The following is an 18322-nucleotide window of genomic DNA, read 5'->3' as shown; positions in this document are numbered from 1 at the left end:
TAGGGCCAATAAAGTGATGTTACGGTACACATAAATAAGGACTTTTGAACTACTATGTGCATCCTAGGAGTTGAAGTTGAAGCCCTCTGGGGAAGAGAGGGAGACCTGCAGTATGCATGGAGATTTGTGGGAGTTCACATCGGGACATTGGGCAGTTTTGTGCCACAGCGATTCTACCCGAGAGAGAGGCTGATGGGACACAATCTCCAATCCCAAGCAGGGAAGGAGTCCTAAACCACACCAGCACTCCCAAGTTTGAAACGAGTTCCACTGAAGACGATGGAGCCAAAATGACACCTTTTTTTTTTCCTGTACAGCCCTTAATGGGTCATGAGGCATTGCAATAAACTCCACGAGTGTGTAAAAACGGTGGCTGTGTTTTTGCTGGAAGGTGTGGTAGGGATAGTGGCGAGCACAGCAATGTCTTATACGCTCACTGACAAAGCTGTTCAGAGCACGAGCCGTGAGGACACGCCAAGAGGAATGAACTACAAACCAGACACATCTGTTCCAAGTTTTATTTAGATTTTTCATATATCAATCCATAGTGCATTCACTTGCTAGGAGTTCTAGGTCACCACGTTTAAAATATTTTGTTACTTTTGATCTCTGCACTCTGTTTTTTCCTACACAGTTAACGCGCGGTCTACTTCAGATTCGATATGGATTTCGTGTGGGAATGGCTTGTCGTCGCTGCTTCCTGTCCGAAGAGACGAGTCCGTGCTCTTTCCCTCGCCGTGACCGCCGCCTGGTTTTTTAAAAACTGGTCTGCGACGCTTCCCTTGGGAATTCAACACAATGAACTTTGGAGGTGAAAGGCACAATCCCAGCTCCCCTATTGGAACCCGGGTCTCTGGAAGCTAGTGCATTAACATTGATTGCGACCCACTACTGACTCCAAGACAGAACACTGCCCCCTGCAGGTGAACAGACAGAATACTAACTTCCCGTGCATGGCCTGACTAGAGCTCAGGTGTCCACAGTAAACACATAGTGCACTAACACTGCACACTGCTGCCTGCTGGGATTCTAAATGCCTAAATGTAGCATCTCTCAAAGAAAAATACTCACCAGGACATTTGGGTCACAGAGCTCTAGGTTGAAAGATGGTCATCACCATGTCTCCCTAACCACCCCTTCCCCCAAAATAAAGCTTTTATTAACTTCTTTGAGCACAAAACAAAACACTTTCACAGCCAAACAGTACTTTGAACAAATAAAGAAAACATTTTCCACATTTGTGCTTTTGTCTTTTTGCAGTGGCCTAACAACCAGAATGAAAGCTTAATCCTACTACACATCTAAGGAACTTTCCCCAGGAGGGATGATCACAGGAAACTTTCGATTCTTTCTTTGAACCAAAGCATCACGAAGGGCTGACCCTGTAAAGTTTTGAGGAGGGGAGAGGTGCTCAGCTCCAGCGCACTCTGCCTGGCCTGGCTGAGCACCCGTTCAGTCAGAATCGATGACAACAGCTACAGTAGTTGCCCTCATTTCTCCTTCACGCTGTCTGAGATCTGCATATTTCAGATAACTTAGCCAACGGGTGCCCAGTTCTGGGTCTGGAGGGATCAGTGTGTCTGCAGGTTTTCCGTGTCTCTTCAAAGCAGCAGCACCTGAAGAGCTCAGAGCAGCTGACACGGACCCTGCAGGACCAGGACTGGACAGCCTGCAGACAGGCTGACCCTGCAGGACCAGGAACAGCCCTGACTTAGTCCCTACCCACGCTCCATCCACTGGGACAAACTGCGAAAAAAACACAACCTGGAGAGAAACAAAAATGGGCCCCAGCTCTCCTCAGGGTTAAGCATCTAAAGACATCAGCTTCCGTTAAGTGTTTCACAACAATATACACAAGACACGTCCACACACATCGCACTGCCTCACCACCACGGATCCAGTCTTCCCCGGGCCTACATCACGAAGCCTGGCTGCCAACGGGGCAGTCCTGCTCTCAGCCCCCGCCAGCGAGGGGCGCACTGCCAGCGCCGCAGCACCCCCTGCACCCCTCTGCCAGGGCTCCACCCAGGACTGCCCCCCCGTGCCGATGGCGGGGCGAGATGCCCCCTGCTGAGAGACAGGTGGTGCTCTCGGCCTCAGCGTGTGGCCACCACCCGCGTTTCATAGAGGACGCATTGGGGGGCTCTGGCTCAGCTTCCCCGCGGCTTCCCCGCCGGGCGCCCCGAGTGCCACACCTCCTGAATCCTGAATTTCTCAAACGAGTCTCCGTAGTGACTGCTCGTAAATCACATGGCAAACTGTCGGACAGCAACGAGGCCAGAGCCCGGTGGGGGACGCACAGTAGCCTCGCACGGTGCTCTGAACCCCGTCAGTGAAAGCGCTGCTCAATGCTCTTCTACACACTTGGGTAACAGGTGAAGCTTCCTGCTTTCTTCACAACACATCAGCCACCGGCACCAACACCTGCACCAGGCTTTGCAAGCTACCCAATATTGGCATGCTTGATCTTCTGATCTTATTTCCTGACAGCAGTTTTTAAAGAGTAGTCTAGAATGAGCCTGTCTCAGTTTGAAACTGCTGGGTTAAAATCAGAAGGGGAGGCCAGGCCAGAGTAACATTCTGCTGTGCAGTTCACTGACACTTTTAATTACTAAGCTGATTTCTAAGGTCTAATTAACTTCACTTCAGCCACTGCATCTTCTTAATTTAAGCGCAGATTTATCTCCATTGATTGTAAAAAAAAAGATCCCCCCCTCCAAATAAAGACGTTTAGAAGGTTATTGCTTTTCTCAAGAGAGATGATTCACTGGAAGGTCAATTCTAAACCCAACAACAACTCACAGAATGAAAAAAGTGAACAGAAGATAAAATTATGCAAAACTTTGATTGCAGCCATTTGGGAAAAAAAACTTTCCTTTGTTCCTCACAACAGTCTTTCTTTTAAAAGCCTGACGAACACGCCTGGTTCAGCTTGTACTGAAGCTTTGTCTTGGCTTTTCTAATGTCAGTGCAATAAATGTCATTTTCTTCTTTAAGTCACATTTCTATGTTCATATAAACTTTGCCTCCCCCTGTTTCCTTCTCTAAAGCAACATTTAACATCAATCACTCAGAAGCCAACTCTAAAGCCTGTCGCCAGGCCGCGTGAGTCATCCGAGCTATTGAGCGCGATGACAAACGGGCTGTAATGTTTAATTGCTGATTGCTGCGCTCATCTCGAGAACCAGCTTGCTCAGGACATGCTGATCCTTCAGCCCTGGGGGAGGGAGAGCACAAGCTGTGTGCTGCATCTGGCAGGAGGGGGCGCTGTGACTGGCAGAGGGCTGGGAGCCAATCGGCACTAACGCTGAGAAAACCCTCCTCAGGCCAGCCATCTCCCTTCCTCTCCTTCACTCCCGATACAGAAGCACTGCAGCTCAAAATCACGGCGCTGAGGGCTGGCTGGAACAGACAGGCAACACCAGGGCCCCGTCTGTCCCCAGGGTGGGCAGAGCCCCTTCCTCCCTGCTGACCACACCCACAGACTTCACAACCGAAGTCTCTCCCGGAGCTCAGACTGCAGCCCAGGTGTCTCCAGACCGTAACGTCACCCCTCAACAGGCCAGCAAACACTTAAAAGACAACAGCCAGAGATCTCACTTATAACCACAGGGACCTGAGCACCATGTCCTCTAGACAAGACACTGGCCAAACATTCGGAAGGGTTCAGACTGCTCGTCACTAATCTCTTTATGACTTCCAGCTTTGCCTCATACAGACATATCACCTCTTCTGAACGTCTTGTACTCTCACCTCGAACCTGAACACTTGTTCTTTCGTGATTTAGGTTGTGCAGCTACATATGACGTCACTTTGCAAGTAATCGAGTAATTAACAGTCTTAAGGAACCGGTACAACGTCCCAGACAGCAGTCCGGTGTGCGAGGGCAGCGCTCGGCTATCACCTCTCCTCCGCTGAACCTGGACTCTGCTCAAATGGGCCCAAGGTCCGGGAGCTTCATCCCTGCTCCCTCAGGGCGGGTCCAGCTCCAGCCGGCACCGGGAACAACACGTCACCTCTCTCCCCGCTCTGCGGGACAGGAACCTGGGCTCCCAGAGCTCTGGGGGCATGAGGACACAACTCGTGGCTTCACAAGGGGCTTGTTGAACCCAGCCTGTTCACTAATCTGCACCACGGCACGGAGCCCAGCGGTCACGTCTGGACAGACGACCAGCAGACTCTCGCAGATACAAGCATGCCAGATCAATCTACCGCTTTTAACGCAACGGGCCCTGTTTTTCTTTCATGTTTCATCAGCTCTTCTCTTTCTCCCCTTGAAAGAAGCCGACTGGAACAGACACGCCAGGCCTCTCGGCCTCAGGGTGCCCGCGTTTCACAGCGTTCAGGCACAGAGGCGCCCCTCTGCCACGACAGCCTGGGCCGACTCCTCCCGACCCCACCCAGGGGAGCCCGGACACGACCCAGGCTCGAACCCACAACATCTGGATCGGTGGGCTACCCTCCAGAAGTCATATCCAGGAAAGGTGGGACACCTCTCACGAGCTGCAGGAGAGCAGTACAACCAAGAGACACGCAGAGAAGTAGCAAGAAAGAAAAAACACAGCACTCCTGTCGCGATTCATCAGGCGTGTGACAGTTCAACAACCACATTGTTTTTTTCTTCCTACTTTTCAGCTTGGAATGAACCTCTCCTCATTAATCTGCAGCCAACTGACGCTTCCCACTCAATTTACTCGGGACTAAGAGGAAATAGCTATGAAGAGAGTGTGTATCCTCTCCATTTCGGCATCATAGTGCGCTGTTAACAGTCTTTCTGTCGGACATTCTCCGTCTCAGAAAAACGGCTTGTGGACAGCCTGCTCACAAGGGGGGAAGATGATTGGTGTCGCACAAGAGCCCGGAACATCCCTAAGCACAGCACCAAAATAACTCCCCGGCCCAGGCCGATGCAGAAACGTCAGTTTAGGATGGCTCGTGATCTAACTGTGCCCACGGAGCGCCACGCCCGCTCAGGCTGCCCAGCTGGCACCAGGTGGAGAGGGGCAGACGGTGTTACAGAACTCAGAAACAACTTAGATACACTAAATAGCCCTTGAATTAAACACTGTCCAGAGATGAATGCTCACTGATTTTTGTTTCCAACGTTAAGAAAAAACTCAAAATTAAAACAAAAAGCATTCTGTTTTTGTGTTCCTCCTCGTGGGGGGGGAAAAAAAAGTTTTAACACCTTGGAGTAAATCGCTGGATGAACACACACACACACCCCTCCCCCGGTCTGCCGCCAGGGGCTCCGAATAGGGGTGGCTTCACGCCGTCCAGCAGGGGGCGCCGGTGGGACGGGGTGATGAAATCTCAGTCTGGCTCCTGCCACTGGCGGGACGAACCTTTGGGGAAACGGCCTGTTCCTTCCCCCTCTCTGCGACGTTGCGGCCGATACCCCGCTGTGCCTGGTCCTGCAGACCCCTGGGAAGAAACAACGACAGCGCCCCCACTCCTGGGCCACCTTGCCGGAAATCACAGCTTCCGTACAGACGATCCTCCTCTCCTTGTACTGAAGAGTATGTGATGTCCCGTATTATCATTTTCTTCTTATTGTGTTATTATTTCATTGTCTCTTTCAGCTCTGCAGGCGTCTCATGTATCTGCCTGGCACCGAATCCGTGGCGGGAAGGTTGGCGTGGCGTGGCATGGCGTGGTGTGCCAGGGTCCTGGCACAACAGGAAACAGTTTGCAGGTCAGGGGCTGGCGGAAGGGAGGGGTGTAGGGGGCGGGGGGCAGGTGGGGTTGGGAAGGCTGTGGGTCACGGGGGTCGCTAGCCCATGGCTTCGCTGCCACTCTTCTGCTCTCGCGGGGTGCTCTTGCTCATCTTCATCTCCGTCAGCTGGATGTACCTCAGCACGTTGGTGTCTGCAGAGGACAGGGAAGACAGGGAGCCGAGCTCAGGGAGGGCACCACGCATTCAGCTCAATTCAGCCCTCGGGTGGCTGTCCTGAAAAAACGTGCTGAAGAAGACCGAGCCTGGAGAGCACCAAGCCCATGCTCTGCCACCTGTGCCAGCTCTCCCAGCTCAAGCGGTCTATCTCCCCACAATGTCCCTGCAACACACGGGCAGGATTCAGCTCTCAAGAGGAACAGGTCAGCTCTGGATTCTTGTTTACAGACGAAACGCACCGACCTTGCTGACCACCCATTTCTGATGGGAGATCTGGGGTGTAATTGAGCTACTGAGTCATTTTTCTGCTGTCTGCAGCATGTTGGACTCGCTCAGCACTTCTATCAGGATTGTCACCGTTTGCATTCCCCCACACACACACACTGGGTGATTCTCTCTAATTACAGAATAAAGCACAGCCCAGCAAAATGAGCCCTTGCCTCTACAGCACCCCTGCGAGCCAGGGAGAGGTAATTAAAGTTGCACTTGCCTGTGGGCTCGCGGCACGCGGCCTCTTTCAGGTAGTGCAGGGCGCTCTTGTAGTCGCCCAGGTGGTAGAAGGCTATGCCGGCGCGGTACATGGCTTTGAAGTTGTCCTCCTGCTTGCTCAGCACCTTCAGACAGTACTCCTTCACTCGCTCGTAGTTCACCAGCTCTGACTGCAGCAGGCAGGCTAGGGAGAGAGGAACAGACAAAGACACAGGGAGTCACAGTGTCAGCTGTTCAGCCGATTCTGTTATTCTGCACCAGTGGTGGAAAGGCACAAATCCAAAGACACAAAAAATGCCACTTTAAGTGTTTTTCACTCAGTTTGATCAATCAAGCAGAGCGGACAGACAGATGGACGAATGGCCTCTGGGATCCGTTCCTTCGATCTGTGAGAAGACTTTGCGAGGAGCCCTCTGAGCTCACAGGCTGCGGCAGCTCCAGTCCAGCACCTCCGGGCTGTCCTTGCTGTGCCCCTGTCAGCTGGAACATGCGCACTCACACGAGACCCAGACTAAACCGTCCCTTTGCAACGTTCTGCCAGCAGCTGCTGCTGCTCCTGCAGTCGTGATCAGCCCCCTGAGCCACTCCAGCTAACGCCCTGAGCAGCTGTCCCACGGGGCAGGTCTGCGAGGGAGGGAAGAGGGAGGTCTGCTGAGCAGGCTCCCATGCCTACAAGAGTACAGGCGATCAACGTGCTTCCAGCCTAATCTCGTTTCAATCTACCCGGAAATATTTTAAATTAAATACTGTTGACCATCAGATAGATAGATAATACTTTATTAATCCTGTAGGGAATTGATGATCTACCATGGCTGAGTACACTGCTGAAGAACAAGCCCGGAAACACCAACCCCATGTGGCAGCTAGTCATTCTCCTGAGGACCTGCCCGTCCAGTCTGTTCCCTGTGCCACGCTAGCCTCCGAATCTCCTTTCAAACAGATTTCTGAAAGACTTACAGCATGAAACAGGGATCGACTAAGGGAAGCGATTTGACACAGCCCGATGCCTCGGACTCTGGCGGTCCGTGCTCTCATGAGCTGGCAGAGGCTCCAGAAGCCCAGCTCTTGAGATCACACACCAGTGCCTGCGCTGTCACTGCCCGGGTGCAAGCAGTGTTCATCATCAGTCTTGGTGCTGCGTGTTTGTTTGTGCTCTGGAGGTGGTGAAACACTCCGATACCTCTCCTCTCCTCCCCAGGCAAGGTGCCGGTGGATTCCTCCTGCTCCCACCCTTGCCTGTTATCCTTGTTCTGTTCTTCAGTGTTTGTTTTCCCCTGCCAGCTGCCTGAGCAGACTCCCTAAACAAGTGGACTGTAAAGTTGTAACTTGACTTTAAACCTGAAACTTTATCATCCTTATTGATCGCTTCCTTACCTTGTCCTGATGATTCAGCATGAACACCTGTTATTGTTGGACTGCTTACTGGAGGACATAATAATGAGTAACTAAATTAATACTGCACGGTGGACAATGGGCTTCAGAGCGTTGCGCGCCACTGATCTGCTTCCCCTACAGCTCCTGCCCCTCCCTTGAGTGATGGAAAACCAGCCTGACACCAGGGGTCACAGAACAGGACCGGCCTAGTTAAGAGAGACCGTGGCTCAGCGGGGGTGGTATCCTGCTGTGGGCTGGAAAGGAAAAGATCAGTGCAGAAGCCAGGAATTTGCTGCCCCCTGGCAGACAACCTCTTCTTCTCTCGGTGAAAGGACTGAGTGAGAAACTGCGGCACCTGCCTGTCTGTTCTTACAGCTACAGCCTTTCAGCACCACAGGAGACTCTTTCTGCCCCGGCGCGCTCTCTCACCGCCAGGGAAGAAACCCCTTTGTTTTCGGGGTGAAAGGGGAACCAGTAGTCGCGGAATCGCTGGCGGCCTGTCAAGGTGAGCGACTTGGTGTGCAGAGCGGGTTCACGGAGCCGATTTTTACGACGTTACAGTGATCCACTCCATCTCCCCCTCTCTGCCTCCCTCCTCCCGGACGTGCAGATAATTCTCCGAACAACGTGAGTCACCGCTGACTCGCCGGGAGGGACAGTGACTCACTGGCACAGGCCAGGTCCCAGGAGTGTGGCGAGTAGACGTGCTTCACCGACTCCAGCCCCGGGCAGTCTCCGTGCCCGGACGGGCCGCAGTGCCAGGGATCACGGCCACTACTCTCTGCCACGCACAGCACACACCTCTTATTTTCTGGGCTTCACATTTGGCACCCCCACTTATTTTCTATTTTTGGAACCCCCCCCCCAATCCCCCACACCAGTATTGGAAGGGTGCAGGCCTGCACATCTCCGTGTGAAACCCGCCTCCTGCCAGCCGAGCTGACACCCACTGGAACAGGGACAGACTGGAGCAGGAGCCCCACGAGTGGCTACTGAAATAACCACGAGGGTGTGCAAGCACCGCGGCATAAAAGCACTCTCAGATTCCCCACCGATACAGGCAGACGGCTTTGGAACGGGTACCTGCTGCTCAGTGTTGAGTTCAGAAGCTGTTTCTACATCAGCAGTTTCTTTGAGAAAGTGTGGGATAGAAGCAGTGCGCTGTCATACATCAGGCATGTTAGGCATGCAAGAAATCCCCCTCTGTTCTTCCGGTTTGAACTGCTGCTAGTGCTGATAAGCTGTGGAGAAGAATGTGTGAAGCATTTTCTGCTTTGATGACTTATTTCAGAAATGTTGCCTATTTATGCTGTTTCTGCACACCCTTTTGTCCAGGGGCCGTCGCAGACGTCCTGCGCTGCGAGATGTCCAATTTGCCTGCCAGCAGGCGCCACAGTGGTCTCCTTTGTCCGTTTCTGAACTGGAGGAGTGACGCAGCTCTCAGCAGCCGCAGCACCGCAAACTTGCAGGCACCCACCCAGCCACAGGGGGGAGCTATTGCATCACCAGAAGCAGGCACTAAAGTCACGAGTAGGGGCCACGCAGCAGCCTTGTCAAACAGGAGGGCAGCACATGTCCTGCTATTTGAGGGAGGGCATTCGTTGCACTGAATGCTGAAGCACAGACCAGATGGAACGAGTGGAAATGCCATTAAATTGCATTTAAAACTCAAGGAACGTCTATACACAATGGGTGGTGGGAGTGTGGAACAAGCTGTTGAAGCTTGTTGGCTTCTTTCAAAAGAATGACGGATGAGGTCCTGGGATCAATTAACTACTAATAACCACACAGGCCAGATGAGCTGAATGGCTCTTCTCAGTTGTCACCTCCCACGTTCCTATCCGACTGTAATAGTCAGGGTACAGTTCCAGAGTAAACTATCAGCTGGTACCTTTCTTTACAGAAGACATATCTGCATTGTCCTCTGGTCATTGCTATCCCTCTGATCATAATTGCTTAATTGAACAGATTAATGAAAAAGTGAAATCACCTGTTTAGGTTTTAACTGCTCATTGAAAAGCACCCATGAAACCCAGGCATGCATGACGGCAGCTCGCGCAGGATGGGTCTTGTGGGTTTCCTGGCTTGCACAAACAGCAGAATAAAAAAGCACAAAAGGCCATTAGGATGAAATGGCAGAAAACTACAAGGCTGGGTGGCTTTCTCGTCCCGTGAGCTCAGCTGAAGCGAGCCCCAGCCCCCCATCTGGATTCAAGAGCTAAAGGAGTCTGAGGAGCCTTCCATTAGGGCAGAGTGCTAATGGGCCCCCTGTCTGCTGCAAATGCGGATCTCAATTTAATAAAAGTGCATAATGGCTGTGCTTGGGCATTTAATGAGTGAGCATTCTGCTCGTCCTGTCTCGCCGCGTCTGAGCAGGAGAGGATTTCAACGGCGAAAAACAAGACTGCTGACATCAGTAACTGAAATGTTGGCATTAGCAGCCTGAAGGCTCTAACACAAATTAGCTGACACTCGAAAGGAAATCGAACGTTTTTCTAACCAGCTTTCACACCTCTAGTTGTTCCTCTCCCTTTCCTCCCAAGAATCCTGGACGCTCAGGAGCCAGGGGGCTCCGCGGGAATATGGTACTGGCTACGAGCTTCCCCCGGTGACTTCCTGAAAAAATTCGGCACCAGAATGGTCACTTTCGAGGTGGAAGCACAGTGCAAGAGACAAGAGGGGGAAACTCCAGTCCAGACCCGGGCTCTCCTCCTTTCAGAAGCGTTTCAGCAAAGCCGGCAGAGACTCCATCTGGGATTTCAAGCACAGTCCTCGCTGGCTGTGACGACCCGTGACCATCGCTCATTAATTAGATCGCGGAGAGCTGGATTACAAACACCCACCTGCCCCGCGCACACTCCATCACTCTGCCCCTCTAATTGGGGGCGAGGAGTAGTTTACGTTGACGGGCCCTTCCCTGAGCCTGCATGATTTCTCATTTCTTTGCTGAAATGAACAGATTTCCACAGCAGTCTCGCACCTCCCAAATCCCCATCAATCACAATAAAAGCCCGGAGAGTATAAAACCGCCGCTCAAATTAACAATATCCAGGGAGTCTTCACCTTCTTTGGAAACCGGAATTCACTCGCTCACTGCTCGCCAGCTAAATGATCCCAGAATCCCATCCACCCCTGACTTGAAGAATCCCAGAAATGGGCTTTGTTGCAGCCTAGCTGGGCATTGTTCTGGACTCCTGCTACTCTTTGTGTAAACACGTGACTTCATTTCTCCATCCACAGCACTACCTCTAGAACCTATGACATTGAGTTTTTAACAACTTAATCTGCCTCTCTGCTGCTGTAAAACAGGTAACTCAAGCTGCTCCAGAATTTGCTCATGCGCATATTTGACAATTTCCAGAACAGAGGAACCTACTGTATACCTGTATCCTGGCGAACATCTTTATCGGCCCCGACATAAATATGTCAGATAAATGCAAACGGCTGTGAAGCTTAAGATGTGTTTAATACATTGTCTTTCTCGCCCTCTTAATGGCAAGTGATCCACTCCAGCACAAACACACAGCAGAGTCCAGAGAGTTCAGGTCTGGGATCATTTGCTTTCTTTGCTGTCGATCAGATCCATTCCCTTGAAGAACCTTGCTCCAACCAGCACCTTAATTGCTTAATTGCATAACAGATGATTATTATAAAAGTTCTTCACTTAGAGTGAGCTGTAAGAGTCTAAGTGGCCCAGTATAGTGCAATAGTTTTTAAACAGTTTGCAATCATTAATATTGAACAAGCCCTCTTACTACTCCCCCAGAAATCAATATGCAGCAGGATGCCCATTTACACATATTTGGAAAGAAATGGAGTAATTCTATCATGTCACTTAGAAAGCAAAACACTATCTCTAGACCATCACTAAATGTTTTAGTTTTAAAAAGCCATAAAATATTGATAAAATCACTCCACCCCCCCGGAACCCTTAGCACACTTATTGAAGATGATCAGCGTATATTCTTTTAATATGAGTGTTTTCATTTATTTATGAGATGTTGTGCTCTGCCAACCCATCTGTTGTTAAAATCCTTTCTGAGTATCTGTGAACTGTGGAAAAGGCCACTAGCTGACTCAGACAGGTGCGTTTGTTAAATAGATCATCACGCAAGAGCTGGATGTTTTCAAAGCCCATATTAAAGGTGGGCCAGGCTGGCAGGACAGGGGACTCCCACACTGCCTCGCCACACTGACCACAGCTGGACAGTGCTGCTGTGACCATCGCAGTTCCACGCGGGCTCATGCCCTCGCCGCTCCACCCCGCCGGTTCGTCCCGCAACACCTGGGCGCGAACCCGGGTCTCTGGCGTAACGCAACAGGGAACCAGCCGAGTGAGCTAAAGGAGACCTCCCTCCCCCAGCCCAGGCGGCTGAGGTCACTGCTATGTGCAGGGAGGGCGATGACGTCACCAAACGTGCTCCGCTACACCGCCATGGCAGTTGGACTTTGTAAAGACCTTGTTGTTGCACAGAAACATCGCTCTTGACTCTGAAAGGCTGTGTGGTGCCAGGCGACTCCTGCACAATTACTGGGATGAATCCTGCAGCTTCAATTCTGACTGTTGCATCTAGAATCGGCGTCCTCCCGCCACGCTCCTGGTTTGGGAATCGTGCCGCTGGAAGATGAGGGAGAGGGCCGTCGAGTCAGGAAGCATCAAAACTAAAGCATTCAGCACGGAGACAATCTGAAGACGGAAGAGCCGCACAGCTTTTCACAGGGGTGCAGGTTTGAGCTGCTGCCCTGCCATGGGAGACATGCCCCCTCTGCTGAGGCTCGATTGGGAAAAGACACAAATCTAAACACTGCAACTCCCTGCCACCCAGCACCAGTTGTAATACAAAGCAGAAAAAAACTCCAGTCAGTTCCCATTAATCCAGACAGGGAATCTTTCAGACTCAAGTCCTTGTCCTCTGATTTTGTATCCTTCCCTGAACAAAACTGCTCTTCTGTCAGCAGGCGCACCCCCAGCGAGCAGAGTTTTATCTCCAGCAATCCATCCCACTAACGTAATCTTACCTAACCGATCCACCCAGCTCTACGGCAGGGCAGACAACACAGACTCAGCCTTCAGTCCCTGCACACCCAAGAGAAGCCACACAGCCTTCTGTCAGCTGACTGGGCTGCAGAAGCTGAGCATTCAAACCCTGTTTGAGCTCCACAAAATACCAAGACATGGTCATGAACAGGTCAGTTAGCTAATTGGCTTTTCCTGGGGGCAGTCAGTGTAAGCACATCTACAGATTTGCACACACATCACTATACTGAGCTTGTGTTCTTCTCCTGAAATCCACTGGATTTAAAGGAATAAAACATTGGCATGTATTTTAACAGCAGAATATCAAAGTAAACTAAATGTTCAGACTGGCACATTTACACAGAACTTCAAGGAAATAATTCGAAATTCTGTAAGACTATGAGAAAGGTCTACATACAGAAGAAAGTGGGCCATTCCATTCAGTCCATCTTGCTATTTACGTAGCTTAGTAGCTAATTGAATCTAAAATATCTTCCAGCCTCAACTACCTGGCTCTGTAGCCTGTTCCAGACACCCACTGCTCTTGTAGAAAAGAAGTGTTATCTATTCTCTATCCGAAATGAATTTCCTTAATGTTTCCAGCTGTGAAACTATGGAGTCTGTTCCTTGGTTTAAAACAATCTAAACCCTAAGGATTTTGTCTACTTGGACCTCACACTCTCCTCTGTTCAAAACTGAAGAGCTTTAGCTGCCTCAACCTGTCTGTCTAGGACAGTCCCCAAAGTCTAAGGCAATAATAATCTTCCTCTGATCTAATATTAGGGTGACTACAACAGGACACAATATTCTAGAGGTTACGCCCCTTAAGACCACACGCGCCTTCCTGTTCGTCAGCCAGCTCTCAAGCCAGGTACTTGCATCTCCTTGGATTCCTCCATCTTTCACTGAGAATCAACCTGTTATGAAGTGACGTGAAACACATTCTGGAAATCTAAACATATCGTGTCACACGTGTTTGTGTTATCTAATGTCTGGAATTAGTTTGAGCAAGTTAGTTTCAGAAGACCTTCCCTTTCTAACCCCACGCTGGCCGACTCCTGGAACACCCTTGTTTCTCCCAGGAAGTAGCACAACTGAAATGCCACCGACTGCACAGATTTCTGGGTAACAGGGCTCAGCCATCAGAAGATCCCACCAGTGTGCGTTTTAGTCTGATTTTACAATGGCCTTGCTCCAGTCTAACTCAACACACCCGCCCCCCCTGCTGGAGTCTAACTCAACACTCCTGAACACCCCTGCGCGCATCTACCTGAACACCCCTGCCACCCCTGCGCGCGTCCAACTCAACACTCTTGACGATTTCCACAGGAGAACTTCCTGCCTCCCCTTCACAGACGCTCCCAGCAGGCAGCAGGGCCGTCACCAAGCACAGCGAGCCCGGCGGTGGGGAGCCAGCACCGCGCCACTCCTGTGCCAGGGCCGGGCTGCTGATGCCCACAGGAACAGGAGCACAACGGTACAAACAGAATCATCGCGCCGCCTGTCCCCCGGGCCTCCTCGGCGCTGCTGGGATACGGCAGCTGCCTGCTGCAGGAGATGGAGCTCAGCTCAAGCAGTGCTCATCTCGTCCGAGCACCGTTTCGCCCACAGTCTTCCCAAGCTCCTGCCCTCGTACCCCCTGGTTTGGCAGCAGAGGGTGACGCCCTCGGCACTTCATTTCTTACCGATCGGTAATTGGTATTCGGTGTGCACAATCCCGGAAGGATGAGTAGACCAACCCAGATACTAAATAGATTTACAGATATTTATACAGACACATGCTTAAATACATTTGAAAAAATATCAGTGTGCTAGAACCCGCCGGCCGGCCGGTGACATTTTCTCTCAGATCGCGATCCTTCTCGCTCAACTCCACATTAATCACGGGTCAGCGGGATTCTTCACCTCGCCAGCGGAAACGAAGCCGCCCTGCCTTTCCTGGCTGGCAGGGTCCGATTTCCTGCTCTCCCCTGCCTCTGCCGGTTCCCCCAAACCCTGCTGGGACCCCGGCTCGCCAGGAGCAGAGCAAAAACGTGCCAAAAAAAAAGACAAACGACAGACTGCAGCACCTGAGAGGGGGCCTGCGAGGCTCTGTCCTCTCTCCCAGCTCCCTGAGCCTGCTGCGTCGGACCCGGCCTGCTGCCTGTGAACCGCAAGCTCATTCTGGGACGCTACACCGCAGCCAACGTTGCGCATCAAAGTCTGGCTGGGACAGATTTTGCTAACAAACTCAATACACAGACCCCCATCGCAGCCCGGGTGATCAGTGCTCCTGCAGAACTTCCGGAGCGCTCCCAAGTGTGGAACTGTCCTGCGCTACTGAGCGAGACGCTCGTTACCTGAAAACACAGCTCAAGGGCTCCTTCCTGTCCTCGACTGACACTAAGTGCTGCAGTACAAGGCGGATGACAGCAGCTCCTCCATCTCCAAACTAATGTCACAACAGCCAAAGCAACCCGCAGCCGCACTGGCCTTAATATCCCAGCTCTGTGCCGCACACCCTGGGTGAAACTACACTGAACTGCTTTAGGATATTGTTAGTGAGCTGTATGACACAGAGACTGACCAGAACGCAGCAGGAGCCTGGGGGGATGTCTTGAACTCGGAGGAACACTGCCAGGTACCAGCAGGGCTACTGCAGGGTAGAGCTGCCACTCCTTAGCTGTTTACAAGTCAGCCATGCAGCTACTGTAGAGACTGTGTAAGAGAAAGACTGGGAATCCTGTGTATGACAGGAGGCCTAGGAGGTGGTCTTGTTTTTCTCAGCAACACACAGCACAGAGCACAACTCTCCCAGTGAGCCTTCTCCTAATGTCTCGTGAAGTCCATCGGCAGGAACCCATTCGGAGCACCATGCCTGATCGTGCCTAGAGCAGCCCTGGCCGTGCCCTGGGTGGGTGGAGGTTGGTGTGGCCACTGAGGTCAGGAACTCTTTACCTCCAAAGCCGACGTGGTTGTAATCAGAGCAGCGAGTGTGCGTGATCAGTGTGAGGCTGGTCAATTGGAACAGTGGAGTTGGAACCTGCAGCACCTCCAGGTGATTGAGCGGCTCAGTAGGCGCCACCCAGTTGGCGCCTGCCGGCCCATTCCATGTGCAGAAGGTACCCCCTGCCCCATCCCACGGTCTGATTATAAACAGATCGGGTGTAGCTAAGGGGGCTGTGTCCGCAACAGCTAACGGCTTTCCTCTTGCTCTTTTTACACACCGACGGGGCCAGGACATGCCAGCTGGTAAACGTTTCACTCCGCCCATGCGAAAAGTGAACAAACAATAACCAGTAGGCTGAAGGAACAACAAGATGCACATCAGTAATTCTCATTTCCTGCAGCCCTGTGGTTTCACACAGCTTGATCGTTTCCCACAGGCCTGCTGGCAGCTCTGGGACTCCTGATGTGCACTTCTGGAAATAAAACAGGGCCGTCACACACGCATACCATCCAAGTGCAGGACCTTACTGGGAACTGGCTTTTCTTTCAAACATGCAGAATTTGCAAGAACATATTTCATGAATATGCATCCCATCTCAAGTCAACTACAGAGCAATCCTGTCCATTAACTGTTATGCCCATTAAGAGCTTCTATTTCACCCATACCCCGCAGTTAATGCAAACAAAGGGGCTAGTTTATATTCTACAATCAAGGGCAACCTTTGTGCATGTATGTTAAATCCCCTCAAGGCATTCCCTGCAAAGATACTGCTCCTTCTCCAAACTAACTCCTTCACGCTGCACCTACACTGACACCTGCAGGTCGGCATCAGCACTGCGCTGAACTGCACAAGCCTCTTTCATGGTTTCACGGCGCATCCTGGTGCGAGGATCTCCTCGCGCGGTCCTGCTGTTGCTCTGCTACACGCTTCGTTCTGGCCCTCGCACTTTGGGTCAGGTGATGTAACACTAGCTCCTGCAACATCGGCTGTTGCCCGTCGAAGACTGATGACAGTTCGGCTACGAAAATGCCCGGCCTTCGTGCAGAAGCCGTGATTACTACACGGACGTGGCCTAAGAACAGAGGCGTCCTTCGAGTGAGCAACTCGGTAATTCCGTGCAGAAGCAGCAGCGGCAAACTTCACCAGCACTTTCTCGGTTGCCCGTTCTAGTCTAGAAATCAGCAGCAGGTACTGAGGGGGACGTGTCGCTCGGCTCTCCGCGAGTCTGTACACACGGGGTGACTGCTGGCGCGCCTGCTTCTGCGGTACAATTTGCAAAACGGCCCGTGAGCGGAAAAACCCGGTAAGTTTCTGTACAGCGCGCTGCCCCCGTCAGGGTGCCAGGTTTCATGAGCACAAGCGCCCGAGCGCCTGCCCAGCGGCAGCACCAGCGCTTCAGACTTCACACCTCCGCCCGGCTGAACTTGAAGCGTGAGGAGGAGGAGAATCCTGGAGACGTCACTTAAAACAGGTGGAAAGACATCGTTTCACACTGGTCCCGATCGCAATCAGAAGCGCGCTACGAGCACCGAGCATGAGAAAGTTAGTTTTCTTTGTCATGACGGTACACGAAACCCCTCTCGCGCTCGGAGCTGTAACTGCAGGGCTGATTTCGCTACCCTGCCCTGCTGTGATTTTTCGTTTCCTCCCCCCGCCCCCGCAAATGACTACACCGCCACCGGCCTGCGGTGGGCTGCCGTTCCCGCCGCCGCTAGCCGCTCCGGACTCACCGGTGAGGCTGTCGTAACAGTCCATCTCCGTGGTCTCGACCAGCCGCCGCTGCTCCTCGCTCAGGCTGGCGCTGGTGCGGCCCAGCAGGTTCACCTCGGAGCCGGCGGTGCCTTCTTCGTGGACCCCCTTGAGCTGCAGCAGCGAGCGGTGGTACTTCCCGATCGCCTCCCGGAATTTCTTCTCCTTGTAGCAGCGGTTGCCCTCCACCTTAAACTCCACGGCCTTCTGGATTTTGGACTCCATATCCGCATTGGCACGGTAGCCCCCCGCGCCGTCCCCGCCCGCGGCCGCCGCCAGGCTCCTGCCGCCTGCCTCCGGGTAGCTCTTCAGACTCTTGATCGGACGCTGGTTGGCTTCCATGTCTGCTAGCGAGATCGATAGGCCATGCTTCGTAAACCCCGAACGCCTGTTTTCTCTGTATGGTCTGGAGCAGCGTGCTGTGCATAAAGGACGCGAGGCGGCACGGGCTGAAATTCGGAATAGCAATTAAAAAAAAAAACAGGTTACAAAAATCGTCTTATTAAAAAAAGTGAACGCCCCCCCCCCTCCCTCCCCTATTTCTGTTGTGACTTGGCGTCGTTACGTCCTTTGTCCTTCAATCCGCTCAGCCGCTGCAGCTGGCTGGCTGGCTGGTCGGTCGGTCTCCCCCCCGGAGGCTGGGAGGATGCGGGAGGACGGTCGGGGTTGCGCGCTCGCTCTCCGGCTCCGGCTCTCAGCTTCAGCACCACAGACAGCGGCTGATGCTGCCCGCGCTGCATTGTGGGAGCCGGGGGAGCGGGGGGCCACTGCATCACGGGCGCGGCGCGGCGCTTCGCCCTTCCTTCCGCGAAAGGAGGCACCGCGGGGCGGACAGGCGCCCGTGGACCGTGTCACCGCTCTCTTACCTGG

At 52.5% G+C, this 18322-nt stretch overlaps 1 protein-coding gene across 1 annotated transcript; it reads right to left on the bottom strand.

Annotated features, from left to right (window-relative positions):
* Positions 1-1906: 1906 nt before the first annotated feature.
* Positions 1907-17948, bottom strand: ttc9b (tetratricopeptide repeat domain 9B). The gene is made up of 3 exons (XM_006627592.3): positions 17434-17948; positions 6384-6566; positions 1907-5868 (listed from the first exon to the last, which is right to left on the bottom strand). Exons 1-3 carry the CDS (start codon positions 17792-17794, stop codon positions 5774-5776), a joined length of 639 nt encoding a protein of 212 aa, XP_006627655.2. The 5' UTR covers positions 17795-17948; the 3' UTR covers positions 1907-5773.
* Positions 17949-18322: the final 374 nt, after the last annotated feature.

This window comes from Lepisosteus oculatus, chromosome 3, assembly GCF_040954835.1.
Source record: "Lepisosteus oculatus isolate fLepOcu1 chromosome 3, fLepOcu1.hap2, whole genome shotgun sequence".
Taxonomy (NCBI): Eukaryota; Metazoa; Chordata; class Actinopteri; order Semionotiformes; family Lepisosteidae; genus Lepisosteus; species Lepisosteus oculatus.
Note: the sequence above shows the minus strand (reverse complement) of the source record. Positions and strands in the feature narration are given on the sequence as shown.

What these genes read in the sequence shown, in the direction of transcription:
- ttc9b (XM_006627592.3), bottom strand. Translation starts at nt 17,794, where the DNA reads ATGGAAGCCAACCAGCGTCCGATCAAGAGTCTGAAGAGCTACCCGGAG. An exon ending in CTGTTACGACAGCCTCACCG is followed by an intron (nt 6,567 to 17,433) that starts GTGAGTCCGGAG and finishes CTCTCTCCCTAG; the next exon opens with CCTGCCTGCTGCAGTCAGAG. An exon ending in CGCGTGCCGCGAGCCCACAG is followed by an intron (nt 5,869 to 6,383) that starts GCAAGTGCAACT and finishes TGTCCTCTGCAG; the next exon opens with ACACCAACGTGCTGAGGTAC.